This window comes from Schistocerca gregaria, chromosome 1, assembly GCF_023897955.1.
Source record: "Schistocerca gregaria isolate iqSchGreg1 chromosome 1, iqSchGreg1.2, whole genome shotgun sequence".
Taxonomy (NCBI): Eukaryota; Metazoa; Arthropoda; class Insecta; order Orthoptera; family Acrididae; genus Schistocerca; species Schistocerca gregaria.
The window spans coordinates 1,101,997,982-1,102,019,394 of NC_064920.1; the positions used below are offsets into that span (position 1 = coordinate 1,101,997,982).

Genomic DNA, 21,413 nt, shown 5'->3' on the forward strand with positions numbered 1-21,413 from the left:
TTTGGACAAGAAGAAAATAGAAACTTTCGAAATGTGGTGCTACAGAAGAATGCTGAAGATTAGATGGGTAGATCACATAACTAATGAGGAGGTATTGAATAGAAGTGGGGAGAAGAGGAGTTTCTGGCACAACTTGACCAGAAGAAGGGACCGGTTGGTAGGACATGTTCTGAGGCATCAAGGGATCACCAGTTTAGCATTGGAAGGCAGTGTGGAGGGTAAAAATTGTAGAGGGAGATCAAGAGATGAATACACTAAGCAGATTCAGAAGGATGTTGGTTGCAGTAGGTACTGGGAGATGATGAAGCTTGCACAGGATAGAGTAGCGTGGAGAGCTGCACCAAACCAGTCTCAGGACTGAAGAATACAACAACAACAGTTTTTCCTTAAAACGATGTATTTAGGTAAAAGATTGACCTAATCAGTCTGATGCTTGACAGTTTAAACATTATTACACTAAAGCAAATGTTGACAAATTTTGAATAGGCAGCTTTAGATTTTAATTTCATTCATAATTATGGTGACGTGGCGCTACTAGCAGTGAGCTGGGGTAAGTCTCGGCGCACTCGCCCACCTCTGTATATCTCAAACGCTACAGTGCTTGTTTATCAACATGTGGTATGTCCTTCCCAACTGAATTTATTATCGAGTTGTAATCCCAGGAATTTAACGCTTTCAACCTCTTCAATCTGCATGCTGGTCGGAAATCTCTTACAGGATCTGAACTCCATATAGTGGGCCTTTTCAAAGTTTAATGCCAGTGGATTAGCTTTAAAACATTTATTAACATCAGTGAACTGGGGCCTCTAGAAGACGAGTTAAAGCAGAAAGTATTTATATGTTCGGATGGTTCATGCACTGCAAATTTACAAGGTATTACAGTCTTTTCATTCTTTGAAAGTAACAACCTGCTCACTTTGTACTCGTTATTTATGTAGCGGTATATATTACGAAAATTACTCAAGAAGCTTCCTCAATGCAACGTAAATGTGCTGATTGTATGAAATATGTTTTAATTTGTGGGAAAAATTACAACTATTGCTGTATTTTCTGTCTTTGAAAATGAGAACCTACCTGCTACATACTAGTTATTTATGTAATGAAATGTTTTACTAAAAATAGTTAAACAGTAGCTCCCGACAGCTAAATAACTGTGCTGATCGTGCGAAGTATGTTCTAATTTTTGCGAAAAATTACAGTTCCTTTGTTCTTGAAACTAAATGAAACACCATCAGAAATATGCCTTTGACCAGTACCAGAATTTATTTTTTCCGAATATGTGCTTAATTTGAAGACATTCTTGTTTGGAAAAGAAGTCACCCAAAATAATTACCTTGTAAATTTTGTATTATAATTTGTAGTGTGTCATCTTTCAATTCTTTCTCAGTTTTCATTATTTTTCATGTTTTTTTCTGACAATGGGTGGTTATTTCTCCACCAGATAATCAATGAATTTTGAATATTCTTTCGCATTTCCGTGTTTCAAGCTTAGTTTGTAAATTATTGACAATGACAACTCTCTTATGCTCTCAGAACTGTGAATGTGAATAACAAATTTTATTGCAGGTGGCAGGACTCGAACCAGAACTTCCATGATTGCAAGTCGAGCTCCTCATCCACTACTGAGAATGCTGACCACAACACCAGACTGACCAATAGCAGTATAGAGCTTTGTCCCATGCCAAATATTCCCTGAAATCTTTAAACACAAATAATTCATTATCTGAATTTAATAAATTGTACCTTACTGCCCCTCTCCACTTCCACTATCACTTCGTGGAGTGCCGCCCCTGGCCTCCCCACTCACCCTTCGCCTATCCTCCCTCACTCACCCATACCCTCATCTCCACCCCTGTTGTTTACCCCCACATCTACACCCTTTCCCCATCCTCCCCACCTGCAGCAGCTCCCACTCCTGCCCCTGCCATCACTTACACCCCTGCTGACTCCTCTGCTGCAACTGCTCAGGTGGTCGGCTACCCTCCTCTCACCCCCTGTCACTTCATCATCTGCCTCCCCCGCCCTCATCACGTCACATCGGGCCACCATTGCCACCACATAACCGACCACACCTCCCAGCACCTCCACTGTGCCTCCCTGCAATCTTCCCTCCTCCCAGCCTGGCCTCTCCAAAAATCCCCAGAAGTGTGTCAATGCCGACTCTGCTCCCTCCACTTCCCACTCCCGCCGCCGCCGACAACCTCAGTAAGGCCAACAACTTCGCTTCCCAACTTTCTGAGGTCTTCTCCATCTGTGGTGATCTCCAGTTTCATTATTCCCTTTTCCCCACCATCATGGAACGTGCTGATACCTCGGTCGCTCCACTTGCTCCCCGTCTCCAGTACTTGGGACAGTTGCCCCCCCTCCAACATAAACATTCCAATCACAGCACACGACATTAAATTTATCCTCCAGTCAAAATGGAATACTGCCCCTCGACATGACTGTGTCACCTACCACCACCACAGAGAATGCCCCTTCTCCTTCCTGACTGCCCTTGCCAATTTATACAACATCATTCTCTCTATTGGCTTCTACCCCGACCTGTGGAAGACTTCCCACGTCCTCTTATTCCTCAAACCCAACAAACCCCCTTCCAACACCTCTTCGTATCGTTCCATCTGTCTCACCTCCGTCTTCAGTAAGGTCTTCGAATCCATCCTCTCCCGTGGTATCCATCACCACATTAATCAACACCACCTACTCCCCCTTACCCAGTGTGGCTCCCGAACTTTCCTTCTCTGCTAATGACCAACTCCTTAACCTTCTCCACCTTCTCTCCCTCTAACTTAAGTACCGTCGCTCTGCCAGTTTTGTTTCCCTCGACCTCCAAAATGACTATGACCGCATGTGGCACCCCGGTCTCCTCTTGAAACTCCAAGCCTACGCCCTGCCTATCAATTTTGTCCATCTGGTCGCTTCCTTCCTTTCAGGCCATCCTTCCCATGTCACCCTCCATGATACCAACTCCCGTATCTTTTATCCCACTGCTGGCATCCCCCAAGGCCTCTGTCCTCTCCCCTCTCCTCTATCTCCTATACACTGCAGATATGCCCAAGCCACCCCCACCTGTCCACACCCTCGAATAAGCTGATGACACCGCCTTCCTGGCTCTCCATCCTACCCTTCAATGGTCCCAACACACCCTCCAAACCCACCTTGACCAGTTCACTGCTTGGTGTAACCAAAACCCAGGCTATCGTCATAGGCCACACCACCCGCTGCTTCCATCTCCATGATTTCTACCTGACCATTTATGGTCATCCAATCCAGCTCACCCCCACCCTGAGATACCTTGGCCTCACCCTCACGACCATCATCTCGCCTGGGCCCATCATCTCCTGACAATCCATCAGATGGCTGTTTCCCACCTCTAGCTCCTGAAACTCCTGCCTGGCCAGACATGGGGATTGCATCACTCCACCATCCTCCACACCTACAAATCCCCGATCCATCCTATCCTCTGTTATGCCAGTGTTGCCTGGATATTCGCCCCCTACCCCCACTCCTCTTTTATAAGGTCCTCCAACTCCTAGAACGCCACATGCTCTGGCTTGCTTTCCATCTCCGCCTTTCTTCCCCCACACGACTCCTGTATGAAGTCATCCCCTTCCCCCACCTCCTTTTTTTCCTCCAACATATATGCATCCTTTACACTGTCTGCAGACTTGATCCCCCCATCCCCTCGTTTCCTCCTTCCTCTGCACCCCCACCCATTGCCATGCCTCTATCGCTGTATACCTTGCTGTCTCCACCTCCACACCCTCCATCTCCTTCATCAGCGCAATTTCCAGCACCTCCCCATCCTGGATGCTGACCTTCGCTATGACATCTATCCTTCTTCCACCCCTTCCCATGACGCCCTTTTTCTTCTCCGCTCCCTCTCCCAGAGCGAATTTTCCTCCTTCTCCCCCTGAGTCTGCACCACCTCCTCAACTGCTTCCCTTCCACATCCTTCCCCTCCCGGTCCCCTTAAGCGCACCACCCACCCGTCTCCCCCTCCTCCCGAATGTCTTCCCTTTTCCCTCGTCTCCATCCCAGTGGCAGATCCTCTCAATTTGTTCATCATCATCGGTGAGCTATGTCAGTGTTGTGTTTCATGCTGTTCTCCCGTGACATCAAGAGCTCTGACTTTAATCGTATCCTAGACTTGTACATGGTGTTGCTGTCAGTGATTGTTATGTGCTACGCCATTCTTCGCCTTGTGTTTCTTTTAATCGTCACAGTGTATAGTTTTTTGTGTACAGTTTTTAGATTTTTATCACCATTTTTACCGTCACCCACTGTTTTATTGTATCATCCAGTATGTTTCACTTTTTATATGTCTGTTTCGCCATATTTCTCCATGTTGCAACTTACTGTCTATCTCTTGGCTGAAGAGCGGCGCCTATGCTGCTGCCAGCTCTCCCCATATGGGGCATTGAAATACAAGAAAGAAAGAAAAAATGGGCGATAGCCAATAGTGCTTTTAGTAGTTTTAATCTGTCGATAGCCTTGTTGATTATCGATAGTGCATATCCAGTTTTCGTCATATGATTGAAAATCAAAATACCTTCAATTTCACAATGCAGAAACTAGATCATGTGGAATCTCATTTAGGTGATAGTGGGAGTCCGAACCCCTCCAACCCTCCCTTGGCTGTGTCTGTTCCATTCCAGACTAGAACAACTAAACCACACCCTTTGCCAGGGCCTTGACTACCTTTCACAATGCCCTCAAATGAGGAACATCTTAACCAAGACCGTTCCCACCCCTTCTAAAATGGTATTCTGTCACTCATACAACCTCCACAACATGCTAGTCCACTGCTGTGACACTCCAAATCCGAACCCATTACCACAGGGATGATACAGCTGTGGAAGACGCAATTTGCAAGACCTGTCCAATGCACCCATCAAGCACTTCTCATTCTATTCTTGTCACAGGCTTACCCTACTCCACCTGAGTTCGGGCCACCTGATAAAGCAGCTATGTCATGTACCATGTTTGCTGCAATCATTGCAACACTTTCGATATTGTTATGATTACTAACCAGCTGTCCTCCAGGATGAACAGCCACAGCCAAACTGTGGTCAAAAGAAAATTAGACCATCCTGTGGCACAACATACAACTCAGCATAATTCAGTGGCTGCTTCAGAAACCGTGTCATCTGTATTCTCCCTTCCTCTGGTAACCTACTGTTCCCACACTCTCCACCCAACAGTTTCAACCTCCTCTGTCCAATCACATTCTCTCTATTCGTGTCCCTTCATCCTCATTGTGTGCTCCCCTCGCCAACACAACTGCCCTTCTTTCCCCTTCACTGCTCCTCTCCCTCTCTGCTCCTGCCCCCCCCCCCCCCCCACCCCACCATCAATCTCTCTGCCAGCCGACGATGCGATTGGCAGTGTTGTCATGTCTCTGTCTAGGTCCTGCACGTTCCACCAGAAAAAGTTCTTCTCTTCCCCAACACGTACCATGATGTCTTTCCCCCTTCCCCGTTCAACTCCAGATTTCTGTTTTCGTACAGCTGCATTCCGGTTGGTGCTGCCAGAGATGGCGGTCATACGTGTGTAAGGCGTGCTCCCTTGTGAGAGTGCGAGTGTGTGTTTTCTTTTCTTTCCTGAAGAGAGCTTGGGTCGAAAGCTAAATGTGTAACAGTCTTTTCGTTGTGCCTGTCTGCAACTCAAGATGTCATCTTTACAGTACCTTTCTTTTCCTAATATTGTTGATATTCCAATCTGCAATTCAGAAGTTTGATATTTTCTAACTTAGTTCGATGCTGTTCCAACGGACAGTACGTCGAGAAAAAGAAACAAAAATTAATTAATCAGTCACCACATTTTCATCTGGAGAAGACGTCCTCTTCCGACTTCCACTGTCGCTTGGAAAGGTGGTTATTGAAATTTGCAATTTTTCAATGTCTGTGGAAGTGTGTTTTCTCTGTATATATGTAATCTTAGTACGGTTCATAAGCGCGGGACTAACGAATCAATTGTGTACGTTATTTTTGTTGTGGGTGCATTGTGCTGTCACTTTGACATTATGATCCAGGTATAGTGATTTCATGCGTGTTGAATCATTAACAAGTGTTTGTTTTTTCAACATTTTTTTTTGTCTTTATGAGTTGTAGGCATTAAATGACTTGATATTGTTGTAAACCGAATGTGATGACCGCAAGTAAAACGACAGAGCTTTGAATTTCATATATGTAATCTGCCTTACCGGCTATGTGTTGTCTATCAACTTGCTTAAGATTTTCTCCTCGTGTTATCAATGGGACATCGGTTTGTGTCCACTGTCAGTGACGCCGAAATGCGCACACACTATGGTGTTAGGCGTTTGCAGTTATGCCGAGGATGTAGTGTGTGTAAAGATGTGATGCTGCTCTCTGCCACTGAATTACGATGATGAGAATAGTTTGTATCTGTACAATGAGCTGTTTAATGTAAAGGTTGGAATATGTTATCACGTATTTGAACTCGGTCATGTACAAAGTTAAAATCATCAGTATTGGCGTCCGCAGAAATTTATCCAGATAGGGAGGATAGCTGTCAAGACGCTAGAATTACCATTTTTCTTATAAAATAGTTGGTCTGTTTCTAAAAGTGTCATGCTATAAGAATTAACTTTTGTAGGTGTCACCAAAAATATATCCCTGAGAATTGATGCTTATCCATTCATTGCATGAATAAAAATCCTGTATTCCAGATTCCAAGGATGGGTGAAGAGGGGGAGGTGGAAAGTGCCTCTTTTCCCCCTTGTGGGCTCCTATGAGAATCAAGAGGTGCAAATACAGTTTTCAGATGTTACAGTGTTGTTCACTAAACGAATGGATACCATTTCGCAGTACAAGAAACTAATGCTCCTACTGTGCCAACTAAGTAGTATATTAGTTTTTAAAAAAAGTATGACAAAATAACGATTGATTGGAATAATTTTGGGTGGTAGAGGAACTGTTCAGTGTAAAGTTAATTTATTACTGCAAACATTCATTATAACTACACATTATGAATAACTTTGCGAAAGTCAAAATATTGTTGCTTCCTGAACGATTTGGAAAATGTTGAAAATGGAATACATGGAATTAGTAAACTCTGTATTGCTCGACAGCCACACTATTTGTTGGCTGTCTGAGATGCTCCTTCCTGAAGCATGAATGTGCTGTTTCCCCAGAAGAAAGTGCTAGAAATTATTTCATCAAATAAAAAAAACTTGAGTGCTGGAGTACACACAGCCATATGAGATGGTGCGAGCAGTGGCAGAGGTGGATGGAAAGAGGGTATGGAACCAAATGCACAGGTTGTGAACCATCTGGTGACCATGGTGTGCTGAGCAGTATTTTGTGTGACTGGGTATGCTAACTTGCCCATGGTCACAGGTATTTGATGGCTTTTCATATCGACAGAAAAATGGTAGGTGCCACCGGCCCCGTGAAAAGCATTGCAGTGGTGTTTCATTTTTGCTTAAATTGGACATCTAACACGTCATTTGATCCCATAGTCAACCTTGTGTCATGATATGTTAGTTCTTATGTCCCACCTATAAGTGAAACCATCTTTCTACATATGTACCCTGCAAAAATTGCTTGGCAGAAGGCATGTCCCATTGTTCCAGTTATTAATGCTTTCTCCCATTCTATTCACATATAATAATTGGAAGAATGATTGCTTTAATACCCCTGTGTGCTGTTACTAGTCCGAGCTTGTCTTCATGATCCTTTGGTAGTGGTACTTAGGGGCTTGTAATATATTTCTAGATTCAGCACTTAAAAGTTGGTTTCTAAGTAGGTTTTCATGTAGGAAAATTTGCATCTGGAAGAGCAGTTTATCACCATCTTCGTGCCTTTCCCATTGGTCAAACAAACCTGTGAAGAACTATGCTGACCTTTGTGTCCATTTGACATCCCATGGTAGTCCTGTTTGGTATGTCCCACACACACTTAAGCAACAGTTTATGATGAGTTGGAAAAGTGTGTTCTATGCAGTCTTCTTTGTAGACTGATTGAATTTCCCTGGTATTCTACTGCCAACAAACCACAGTCTGTCACATGTTTTTAACATAACTGAGCCTATGTGATGTACAGTCTGCAAATTGTTACAACCAGGTATTTGTATGAGTTGACCTATTCCAAGTGTGACTCACTCATATTACAGTCATAGTATACCATATTTCTTCGATTTGTGAACTGCACAGTTCTAAATTCCTGAACATTTGAAGCAAGTTGCCAATCTTTGCGTTAGTTAGAAATCTTATGAAGATCTATTTATGCAGCTTCTTTGACAGTACGTCATTATAGGTAATCATCTACAAAATGTCTGAGGTTACTATTAATACTGTCTGCAAAGTCATTAGTACACAGTATGAACAGGAAGGGTCCCAACACTTCCCTAAGGCTCTGCTGAAGTTAGTTCTGCATCTGTTGATGACTCTCCATCCAAGATAACATTCTGCATCCCCCTACCAAAAATCCTCAGCTCAGTCACAAATCTCTCTTTATACCCCATATGATTATACTTTTGACAATAACTGTCAGTGTGCAACCTAGTCAAATGCTCTTTAGAAATTCAGAAACACTACATCAGAGTGCTTTGGTCCATGGCTTTTGGTATGTCATATTAGAAAAATGAGAGTTAGGTTTCACGTGGTTGATTTTTTTCAGAATTCATGCTAGTTGCCATGGAAGGGGTCATCCCGTTCAAGATACCTCATTATGTTTGAGCTCAGGAATGGTCTAAGATTCTGCAACAGATGGATATAAAAAATATTGGAAGGTAGTTCTGTACATCATTTCTGCTAGTGTGACATTTGCTTTCTTCCAACTACTGGGTGTCTTTATTTGTTTGAGTGATCTCCAGTAGATTGCAGTTAAGAGGGGGCTAACTCAGCTATAAATTCAGCATAGAATCTTATAGGGATTTCATCGGGCCCTGGAGCTTCATTCAATTTCAGCATTTTCTGCTGCTTCTAAATGCCACTGACAATGATAACTGTCTCACTATCTGTTCAGTGGTACGAGAATTGAATTGGGGCAATATTCCTGGGCTTTCTTTTTTTAGAAGAATAGTTGAAAAATGAGTGAACATTTCTGGTTTGGCTTTGCTACCCTCAATTTTTACAGCAGTCTCATCTGCAAGTGACTGGACACTAACTTTGGTGCCACTAACAACCTTTATATATGACCATAATTTTTTTTAGTTTTGTGAAAGATGTTTTGATGATATCCTGCTAAGGTAATCATTGATGACTTCATGCCTTGCTCTCTTGACAATCAAGTGCATTTCACTCAGCCCATATATATCTACAGCTCTCTGCTTTGTTTTACATCTATTACCTGGTAGTCTGCTTCTTTAGGAGGTTATTTAGAGAGACTGTATACCACAAAAGGTCTTCCCCCATCTATTGAATTGTTCTATCGGGAACGTCTATTCAGTGTGTGGTGAACTATTCTCATGAACTTTAGCTGTAGTTCCTGTACCTGATCCTGTTCTGAGCTGCAAGTTTCAAGTCCCTCACTGATATACGACAGGACGGCTTCCTTATCTAGTTTACTGAATGTATAAGTTCTTCTACTTTTTTAAGTTGCCCTTTGTGCTTTGTTGCTACAGCTACCCCGTGATCACTGATACCAGTTTAGATGTGGCCATTCTCAAAGTGGTCAGGTCTATTTGTTGCCATTAGATTTAATGTTTTTCCCTCATGGTAGGGGTTCCAAACTATCTGTTCAATGTAGTTTTCAGAGACTGTTTACGAGACTGTCTCGTCTCGCCCAACACTTAAAAAACTGTAATTATTCGAATTTAGAATAAGTTAAAGAAAGTATGCTCAGTAACATGGAAATAAAGAGATCATGCAATAGTCTGAAGTGACTTCAACCTATTGAGTGAAGACTGGGATTTCTATGGATTCATTGCAGATGGTATGGATATTCAATCTTGTGAAGTACTTTCGAACACAATTTTCTAAAAACAGTCTTGAGCAATTAGTTTGACAGTCCACACACAATGTACATATTTTAAATCTTGTAGTTACAAATAGGCCTGATCTTGTCAGTGGTGACAATATAGATAGAGGGATTAGTGATGATAACAGAACAATGATTGTTAATAAATCACTCAAGAAGGCCAGGAGAGTATTTTTGCTAGAATGAGCAGATAAGCAGTTGTTGGTGTCCCACTTAGACAATCAAAGGGTGTCAATTAGTTCCAATATGATTGATGTAGAGAAGTTACGAGCAAAGTTTAAACAGATTGTTAATCACACTGTGAAGAGAGATTTGCCGAGCAAGTGGATTAAGGTTGGAAAAGCCCCACTGTGGCTTAATAACAAAATTTTGAAGAAGTTACTGAAAAAAGTGTAGGTGATGACAAGCAAAGGGTAGTAGAGATTTGTCTGTTTGTAAAAACATTGATGTGCGGGTGTGCAACTATCACTGTCATACCTTAGCAAAATATCTTGCTGAGAACCTGAGAAAATTTTGGTCTTGCATAATATTACTGGAAGGGTTTAAGGCTTCTATCCAGTTCACTTGTTAACCAGACTATGTGGCAATAGAGGACAGCAAAAGGAAAATTGAAGTTTGATATATTGCATTTAACAAATCATTCACTCAGGAGGATCATACAAACATACTGTCATTTGACTATTTTACAGGCTCCATATGGAGGACATAGTAGTTGGGGTCCCTGTGTAGGGAAGTAACTGAAGCCCGCATCTCGTGGTCGTGTGGTAGCGTTCTCGCTTCCCACTACTGGGTTCCCGGGTTCGATTCCTGGCGGGGTCAGGGATTTTCTCTGCCTCGTTATGGCTGGGTGTTGTGTGATGTCCTTAGGTTAGTTAGATTTAAGTAGTTCTAAGTTCTAGGGGACTGATGACCATAGATGTTAAGTCCTATAGTGCTCAGAGCCATTTGAAGTAACTGAAGGAGTTGAAAACAAATAAGTTGTCTGGTCTGGATTGAATCCCACTTCAGTTATACTGATAATCTGCTGCATTAGCCCCTCACTTAGCTCGCAGTTGTCGTGGATATCTCGCCTAGCACAAAGTCCCAAGTAACTTATTGTGAAATATTCGCTCATACAGAGTATCGAGTGAAATTTGTGACTGGACTGTGAACTTTTTGGTAGGGAGCACAACATGTTATCTTGGATGGAAGCTCATTGTCAGATATAGAAGCAATTAAGGGTGTGCTCCAGGGAAATGTGTTAGGAACCTTGCTGTTCATGTTGCATATTAATGAGCTTGTGCACAATATTAATAGTAACCTCAGACTTTTTGCAGATGATACAGTTACCTGTAATGAAATATTATCTGTAAAAAGCTGCATAAATATTCAGTCAAATCCTGATATATTTCAAACTGGTGCAAAGATTGGCAGGTTAATTTAAAAGTTAAGAAATGTAAAATTTTGCACTCCACAAAACAAAAAAATGTGGTATCCTGTGACTATATTTCAGTGAGTCATGGTTGTAAACAGCCAACTCTTACAAATACCTTGATGTAACACTTTGGAGGGATAGGAAATGGAATGATCACATAGGTCAGTTGTGAGTAAAGCAAGTGTTAGACTTCGGTTTATTGGTAGAATACTGGGGAAGTGTGGTCAGTGTACAAAGGAGATTGCTTACAAATCACTCATCCGACCCATTATGGATTATTTGCTCAAACATGTGGGTTCTTTGCCATAGAGGACTAATAGAGGATATTGAAAGTATACAGAGAAGGGCAGCGTGAATGGGAGGGTGTCAACTGAGCACTAAGCATTCTGTCTTCACTTCACAAGTGGCCCATTGGGATCAAGCGACTGCCATGTCATCCTCAACTGATGATCCGAATAGGAGGGGCATGTGGTCAACACATCACTTTCCTGGTCGTTATGGTGGTTTTCTTTTACTGGAGCCCCTACTATTCAGTCGAGTAGCTCCTCAATTGGCATCGCGAGGCTGAGTGCACCCCAGAGTGTCAACTGAGATACTGAAGAAACTGGTCTGGCAGGCTGAGGGCCCCCCACTTGCCATTGATGCCTGGCAGATCTGTACGGTAAGCCAACCAAGTGCTAGCAAAGCCTGACGATGCTTAACTTCTGTGATCTGACAGGAACTAGTGTTACCACTGCAGCGAGGTTGTTGGTCAAGGAAAGAAATACTCTTGCCAGTACTAAGTTTATTCTGGTACCAATGGGGATTCCTTTTTGGCTGCAAAGCTATTATTACATGTCGAACACCGGGAGAACAGGTTTGGGGAAGTAGTAGTGTTTTCAAAAATGAAAAGTGATTCATTTCTGATTAAAATGGCATACCCAGTTCAGTTGTGGGCGCTGCTTCCTGTGATGAGCAAGGTGATATTCCTGTAACTTTCACCCACCGCCCTCCCCTCCTTGAATAACAGGGTATCATCTACCACCGCGATCTCCTTTTACAGACCAATGATGACCTACATGCCAGTCTGAAATGACGGGACGTGCATTTTGTCTGTCATTGTATTTGTATGTAGTGTAGCCATGTGTGGAAGTGAAACATGGACGATAAATAGTTTAGACAAGAAGAGAATAGAAGCTTTCGAAATGTGCTGCTACAGCAGAATGCTGAAGATTAGATGGGTAGATCACATAACTAATGAGGAGGTATTGAATAGAATTGGGGAGAAGAGGAGTTTGTGGCACAACTTGACAAGAAGAAGGGACCGGTTGGTAGGACATGTTCTGGGGCATCAAGGGATCACAAATTTAGCATTGGAGGGCAGCGTGGAGGGTAAAAATTATAGAGGGAGACCAAGAGATGAATACACTAAGCAGATTCAGAAGGGTGTAGGTTGCAGTAAGTACTGGGAGATGAAGCAGCTGCATCAAACCAGTCTCAGGACTGAAGACAACAACAACAACTGTCTGTATGGATTGTGGAGGTCAGTTGCACTTTAATGCCATCCGTCTTCCACCCCCCTCCCCTCCCCCACAGGGAGCACTGTTCCCTCTATTTGCTGGACTGCACTGCATTCCAAAGAGAGAAGAAAAATCAAGAATACAAGACTCGTGATCATCTCACATATCAGGAGACCGAGAAGAAACAAGATTGTTGCATCCTGTACGTTTGACAGTGACGTGTGCTTGTGCTGCGTTGTCGTCTTTCTCTCTAGCATCAGTAACCCCGCCCTTCACACCTTGTATGTCGGGCCCACAGTGCCGCTTGACTACACACCCTCATTAGGGGTTTGGGGGCCCTCCTTCCCTCTTGACACTTCCCTCCCACGATTCTGATGATCTCCAAATGGATACCAGCCAGTGGCTGAAGAAGCGACAGGTTGCTGGTTGTAGGGCTTCTAATTCCTCCTCTGTCCCTGAAACTGGGGCAGACAAGCTATTACAGCTATTGAAATCGTCAGATTCCGCCCGTCTACTTTGCCCATTGACGTCACCAATATGGCAGAAACAACCATTCGCAACTACTCCCATACTACGACTATGACGTCATTAAGTAAACATGACAACAAGCACAAAAATAGATTGAAAAACCATCATACACACATTCCTCCAAAAATATAATGAAACTAATGGGACAAGTGGGGAAATTGGGGGGGGGGGGGGGATTGGCTGAGGACAAACTAAAAATAAACACATGCCACTAAACCAAACGATAAAATAAAATGACCACAACCTTCTCAAAATCAACTAAAAACAATATCCACTGGAATCAAACACGTCCCTTGACCTATATGAGGTGCATTCAAGTTCTAAGGCCTCCGATTTTTTTTCTAATTAACTACTCGCGTGAAATCGATGAAGCTGGCGTTACTTCTCGACGTAATCGCCCTGCAGATGTACACATTTTTCACAACGCTGACGCCATGAGTCCATGGCAGCGGCAAAGGCTTCTTTAGGCAATAACAGCACGGCTGGTGAAAGTGCGGCCACGGAGAGTGTCTTTCATTGTTGGAAAAAGCCAAGTCACTAGGAGCCAGGTCAGGTGAGTAGAGAGCATGAGGAATCACTTCAAAATTGTTATCACAAATAAACTGTTGCGTAACGTTAGCTCGATGTGCGGGTGCGTTGTCTTTGTGAAACAGCACACACGCTGCCCTTCCCGGACGTTTTTGTTGCAGTGCAGGAAGGAATTTGTTCTTCAAAACATTTTCGTAGGATGCACCTGTTACCGTAGTGCCCTTTGGAACGCAATGAGTAAGGATTACGCCCTCGCTGTCCCAGAACATAGACACCATCATTTTTTCAGCACTGGCGGTTACCCGAAATTTTTTTGTTGGCAGTGAATCTGTGTGCTTCCAATGAGCTGACTGGCGCTTTGTTTCTGGATTGTAAAATGGCATCCACGTCTCATCCATTGTCACAACCGACGAAAAGAAAGTTCCATTCATGCTGTCGTTGCGTGTCAACATTGCTTGGCAACATGCCACACGGGCAGCCATGTGGTCGTCCGTCAGCATTTGTAGCACCCACCTGGATGACACTTTTCGCATTTTCAGGTCGTCATGCAGGATTGTGTGCACAGAACCCACAGAAATGCCAACTCTGGAGGTGATCTGTTCAACAGTCATTCGGCGATCCCCCAAAACAATTCTCTCCACTTTCTCGATCAAGTCGTCAGACCGGCTTGTGCGAGCCCGTGGTTGTTTCGGTTTGTTGTCACACGATGTTCTGCCTTCATTAAACTGTTGCACCCACGAACGCACTTTCGACACATCCATAACTTCATGACCACATGTCTTCTTCAACTGTTGATGAATTTCAATTGGCTTCACACCACGCAAATTCAGAAAATGAATGTTTGCACGCTGTTCAAGTAAGGAAAATGTCGCCAATTTAAGTATTTAAAACAGTTCTCATTCTCGCTATTGGCGGTAAAATTCCATCTGCCGTACGGTGCTGCTATCTCTGGGACATATTGACAATGAACGTGGCCTCATTTTAAAACAATGCACATGTTTCTATCTCTTTCCAGTCCGGAGAAAAAAAATCGGAGGCCTTAGAACTTGAATGCACCGTATAGGTCAACAGAAATCTACAGATACCAAATCATGAAACCCAAAACTACAACTACGTCCACAGTTATCACTATCTCTCTCTGGTCCTAGACGCTGGAACTTTAGTAAGCCTCATTTCTTCATGACACACTGAACACTTCACAACTTCATCCAAACATCCGAATAGTTGAAGAAATTTTGTTAGTCAATGCACTGTCTCCCATCATCGTCGACAACCGAAAACTGTTGACCTTGTCAGTCATAGCCATACCTACCAAAGACGTAAACAAAGCCATTTACCAAAATTCGACGAACAGAAAAAACTGCAATAACATTGATATAACAAAACCAAAATCGTTAACACACTGAAAAATATTCCGCTAAAAGCTCAGTGACCACGCAAATGAACCCCATACGCCACATAACATGCTACTCATAAACACACCACCAGAGAGAACCACCGACTGCAACAATAAGCCACATACACAAACTAAACCAAAAACATCATCTAAAACACACCACCAGAGAGCACCACTGATCACATGAAAACGACACCTACAAACAAGCCACTTTCACAGACTAAATTCCGCGCCATTGTGATGTCACACACCACAACAGCCTTATGTCATGGGTCGAAGCCGATGGGTGGAATTGGATGCTTCCGTTAACACCCTGAAACTGGGGCAGACAAGCCATTACAGCTATTGAAAACATTCGAGGAGCCTTATGTCATGGGTCAAAGCCGATGGGTGGAATTGGATGCTTCCGTTGACCCCCTGAAACTGGGGCAGACAAGCCATTACAGCTATTGAAATCATTTGAGGAGGGGGAGGAGGAGGGGTAAGAAAAGATGACCTCGGGGACGGAGCTATCAGTGGTCCCCATGCCATCATACCGTGCATGTTCCAACTTTGTGCCGAATACAGAGTTCCTGCTAGCCCCTGTTGCACTGGATCCTTCCAAATAACCTGATTCAGAACTGATGTGTATTGATGCCGTATCCTTGCAACCTGTGACAACAGGTGACCCTGGGGTATGATGCACCTCTTAGGCCCTTCGCGCCCCCACAGGATAATTATATGATGATTCTCCAGTGGAACTACAACAGTTTCTGCAACTACCAGGCTAAGCTAAGCTATCTCTTACATGCTTCACCTGCTTCCTGCAATGCCCTGCAGAAAACCTGGCTCCCAGGTCTGCAGCCCTCCCCCCCTCCCTCCACAGCTTTTGGGGCTACTTTAGTCATAAAGCCAATATACACCAGTGTGCCCACACACATCAGTGTGTTTCGTGGATTTGAATCGGTCATTGATTTTTTGATTTACAGTCCTGGTCTTCATCCCTCCACCCATTGGAGAGTCTGTGATGACTTGTGTGATAGTGATCATTTTCCATTCATTCTGTTCCTCCATCAGCATCACTCACTTGGGCGTCCATATAGATGGGGTCTGAACAATGCTGACTGGGATGCCTTTGCCTCTGCTGTAACCCTTAGCACCCTGCCACATGAAGGTATTGACGCGGCTGTCCAGAGCATGGCCACAGCCATTATATTGGCAGCAGGCTTAAGGACTCACTATTCCTTGGGATCCTCCTGATGGTAGACAGTGCCTTGGTGGATTTCAGAAAACACCGTGACCATTAGAGATTGCAGACAGGCATTCCAACGCCACAAGCGACATCTATAAATGTAGCACCTCATTGCATTTAAACATGTCTGTTCCTAGGCTGTCACCTAATAAAACGACAAGAACAAGAATGCTGAGAATGGTATGTGACTACCATTGGACAACATACCCTCCATCACAGGTTTGGGCAAAGGTTCGCTGTCTCTATAGCCACCAGCACTGCAGAAGTGTACCTGGTATCTTCCTGCATGGTGTTGTCCACACTTACCCGGATGCTGTTGCTGAACATTTTGCTCTGTATTATGCTTAAGCCTCTGCAACTAATAATCATCAGCCTGCATTTTGTGCCCTCAAGCAGTTGGTAGAATGAATTCACTTACCTTTCACTACGCATTACCTAGAGCCATATAATGCTCCATTCAGTGAGTGAGAATTTCCCAGTGCCACACCCTTTTGCTCTGACATGCCTCCACGGCTAGAGTCCATTCATAGCCAAATGCTCAAACACCCATTGGTGGATTGCCAACATCTTGTCATTGCCATTTTCAGATCTATCTGGAGAGAAGTTCCCATCTCCCATGGCTTCCAGTTTTCTCCCTCCAAAACGTGAGTTATGTATTTTTGTCACCGACCCACAGCCCATCCTGTTCCCGAACTTTATTTGGGCGACCAGCTCCTTGCCCAAGAGTGGAATGCTGTCTGGTGCAATCTCCCCCCCCCCCCCCCCCCCCCCCCCTATCCCTGCTGGTTGGGTGCTCCTCTGTTACTGCTTCCTCCCATGCCTAATGTGGGATCGATGGCTTCCCAACCACCTGGCCACCAGGGATACTGATCCCCACCTCCCAGCTGGAGACGAACCACGTTCGTCTGGCTGCTCTTGCCAGGAAGAGGTCTCTCGGGAGACTTCCTACCAAGGTTTCCGCCAGTCTACAGCCGGATACCAGCCTGTGGCTGAAGGATCAACAGACTGTTGGTTGCAGGACTTAGTGATCGTCATCTTTAACTGAAACTGATTCAGTGAAGCCCTCGCAAATGTTGAAATCCTGTAAGGAGAGGAAGGACTTGAAAAAGTCCTCCAAAAAACATTGTGGTGGCCCCCATGTCACCAGATCCCACCTGTTCCACTCCTGTGGCTGAGATGGTTATTCTGGCAACCCCTGAGGCCTCGATTCACACACCACAGCAGAACCCAGAACCTATGTATATTGTTGTTGTGGTCTTCAGTCCTGAGACTGGTTTGATGCAGCTACTTTATTCTGTGCAAGCCTCTTCATCTCCCAGTACTTACTGCAACCTACATCCTTCTGAATCTGCTTAGTGTATTCATCTCTTGGTCTCCTTCTACGATTTTTACCCTCCACGCTGCCCTCCAATGCTAAATTTGTGATCCCTTGATGCCTCAGAACATGTCCTACCAATCAATCCCTTCTTCTTGTCAAGTTGTGCCACAAACTCCTCTTCTCCCCACTTCTATTCAATACCTCCTCATTAGTTATGTGATCTACCCATCTAATTTTCAGCATGTATATTGCTACCATAACCCCTCAGCCAGTGGCAGCAAGTGATCTAGGGCATAACCTGACTCCGTGATCCCTTCGTAGCCTCACAGTTCATTGACAACATTATTCTCCAGTGTAATTGCTGCAGTTTTTTCCACCATCTGGCTGAGCTATGACATCTTCTGAGCACTTCCCTTGCCTTCCGTAATGCCCTTCAGGAGACATGGTTCCCAACTACATGGACCCTGGTCCTTCATGGATACTGGGTATCGTCAGGTGGAGCTTGCACATATAGTCTGGACACTTTATATAGTGACCTTGTGCCTCTTCATACACCTTTGGAGGCTGTGGGTGTTCTGGTAATGGCATTACAGGAGATTACCATCTGCAATATTTACCTCCGTGTCGATGGTGAAGTGTCTCAGAACATATTGTTTGCATTGGTTTCTCAGCTCTCCCCTCCTTCCTAATCTGGAATTATTTTGATGCCCATAACCCTTTGTGGGATGGAACCACAATCACTGGCCAGGGGAAAGACCTCGAAAACGTATTGGTCAACTTGACCTTTGTGTCTTGAATGTTGGTACCCCCACAAACTTCACTGTGGTGCACGGTACTTTCTTAGCTATTGACATTTCTATTTGCAGCCCCTGCCTTCTCCTGTCCATCCACTGAAGAGCCCATGATGATCTGTGTGGTAGTGACCACTCCCTGATCTTCCTGTCCCTCCCCTCAGTGCCACTCCTGTGGATGCATGCCGAGATGGGCACTCATCAGCATTGAGTGTCAACTTTAGTTGTCGACCACATGTAGATATCAACGAGGCAGTCCAGGATACAATTACACTCATTCTTTCAGCATTTGTTTTCGTGATTACCTGTTCTTCAGGCCGCCTCCGGCGGAAGACATTACCTTGGTGGTCATCAGAAATACCATGGGCCATTAGAGATCATAAGCAGGCTCCCCACTGCTATCAGCAGCGCATATTAATGGAGCACCTCGTTGCCTTTAAATGGCTCCTTGCCCTGGCCCATCACCTAATAAAATGATGGAAACAAGACATGCTGAGAACAGTATGTTTCAACCGTCAGATTATGTACCTCTACTTCTCAGGTTTGGGCTAAGATCAGACATTTCTATGGCTCCAGCTCTCAGCTGATATACAACTACAGCATGGCAATTTAAGTGTTATTGTTTTCTGTGTTTTCGTTGTAGTATATTTATTAAATTTCATGCCTGTTTTTTTGTTTAAGAGGTTTAATCTTGAATTATTGTAAGTTTAAATCCATCCAGTATGTAATGCAGTAGTAGCTCACTGAACAGCCAGCTACATAGCTCATTAACGCATCAGCATTCATTGGTGACACATCAGGAGGGTAGCAACTTGCATATCTATATTCTGTCTGCTTTTATAGTTTACTTCTTCATTTAGTCTTGCTAGGATGTCTAGTATGTGTGCAAGCCGTGTGCGGATGCAAACGGAGCTGACTGCAGTTTGTAAAAAGCTGAATGCACTTTTGGCTAGGGTCAGTTACCTTGATGCTGTTGCCTTGGGATGCAGCAGTGGTGGAGAATGTGGCACATCACATTGGGCACCTCAGGTGTCACTTGTTTTGCCCATGGGCTCTGCTTCCGAGGCACCTCCTAGTGTACCTAATGTGGTGCATCTGCCCTCAAAGTAGGATGAGTGACGGGCGATAACGCGTTCACATCACTCAAGACGGAGTGACTGGCCACCGGGCCTCACCCCTTCATCCAGTAGGTGGACAGGTGGCTGCTCTTACAGCAGGGAACGAGCAAGCTTTCGGGGGGGGGGGGGGGGGGCGGCTGGGTGTTTACTAATTACTGGGAGCTCCAGTGTTACGTGTGTTATGGAGCCCCTTAGGCAGACAGCATTCAGGGCTTGGAAAGAAAACCAAAGTGCACTCGGTATGTCTGCCAGGGAGCCTCATTGAGTATGTGGAGGCAGCCTAGTGTGCGGCTATTGATCAAGCAGGGTGCAGTCGTCTGCAAGTTGTGGCACACGGCACCAATGATGCCTGCCGCATGGGTTCGGAGGTGATCCTCAGTTGTTCAGGCGCTTGGTGGAGGTGATTAAGACTGCTGGCCTCGCATGTGGGTTGCAAGCTGAGCTCACAATTTGCAGCATCATTCCCAGATTTGATAGGAATCCTTTGATTTGGAGTCTAGTGGAGAGTCTCAACCAAAGGCTTTGTCCACTCTGTGATTGGTCTTGGCTGCAGATTTTTAGAACTATGTTATTGTGTGGGGATTTGTAGGACTCTCCTGTATATGCCAGGGATACACTACACAAAGAAAGCAGCTCTTAGGTAACAGAGTACTTGTGGAGTGCACATGAAGGTTTTTTAGGCTATGCAGTTGTTTTAGGTGCTTTGATGAACATCACCAGTTGATATGCAGCAAGGGAAGTCAAATGGTGTTCAGAATAAAAACACTTCCCCTGTCAATAAAAGTATCCATAATAAAATTGATGAATTTGCTGCCTTCCAGGAAATTTCTCGTATTCAAATTATTCTTGGGACCAAGATCTGGCTGAAACTCGAAGATGAAAGCTCTGAGATATTTAGTGAGTCTTGGAACTTATACCAGAAACACAGATTAGAGGTCACAGGAGGGGGAGTGTTCATTGCAGTTGACAAAAATATTCTCTTTAGTGAGATTGAAGTTGAGTGTGAGAATGAAGTCATCTGGTCGTGTATAATAGGTGTAGATGAAACCAAGGCAATTGTTGGATGTTTTTACCAGCCACCCATTTCTGCTGTGACAGAGTCACTCAAAAGTGTATAGGGCCAATAGCGCATAAACACCCAGATCATACAATACTAGTTGAAGCGACTTTAACCTAGTGAATATAGACTGGGATGTCTATGGATTCTTTGTGGAGGTGTTACAGATAGACAGCCATGTGAAATACTTTTGAACATGTTTCCTGAGAACTGTCGTGATCAGCTCACTAAGCAGCTCACACACAATTGAAATATCTTAGACCTTGTAGCTGCAAAGAGGCCAAACTTTATCGACAATGTTGATATAGAAACAGGGATTAGCATTCATCATGACAGTATAGCAACTACAGTTATGACAGTTAATAAATCAGTCGAGAAGGCTAGGAGTGAGTCTCTGCTAGATGGACCAGATAAGTGGCTATTAATATCACACTTAGGCAGTGAATTAGTGTCATTCTGTATCAAATACCCAACATGTGCTCAGAAAACTCAAATCAACAGAAACTGTCCTTTTTGACTCCATTACTGAAGTGTTGACTGCAGTAGATCAGAAAGAACATGTATCAGCATTGTTTCATAGCACAGAAGA

The 21,413-nt window shown here is 44.1% G+C and overlaps 1 protein-coding gene across 2 annotated transcripts in view; it reads left to right on the forward strand.

Moving 5' to 3' along the window:
* The first annotated feature begins 5,423 nt into the window (after window positions 1-5,423).
* Window positions 5,424-21,413, forward strand: part of LOC126282527 (uncharacterized) — a 114,255-nt gene continuing 98,265 nt past the window's right edge. Inside the window, exon 1 of one of the 2 annotated variants that reach the window (XM_049982199.1) lies at window positions 5,424-5,873. Coding sequence is in view for 1 of the 2 variants with exons in the window: in XM_049982198.1 (XP_049838155.1) it covers window positions 6,026-6,034 (9 nt within the window). In the remaining variant the exon portion in view is untranslated. Of the gene's footprint in view, window positions 5,874-5,921; window positions 6,035-21,413 lie in introns of those variants that run through there. The other variant, XM_049982198.1, reaches the window with a different exon arrangement.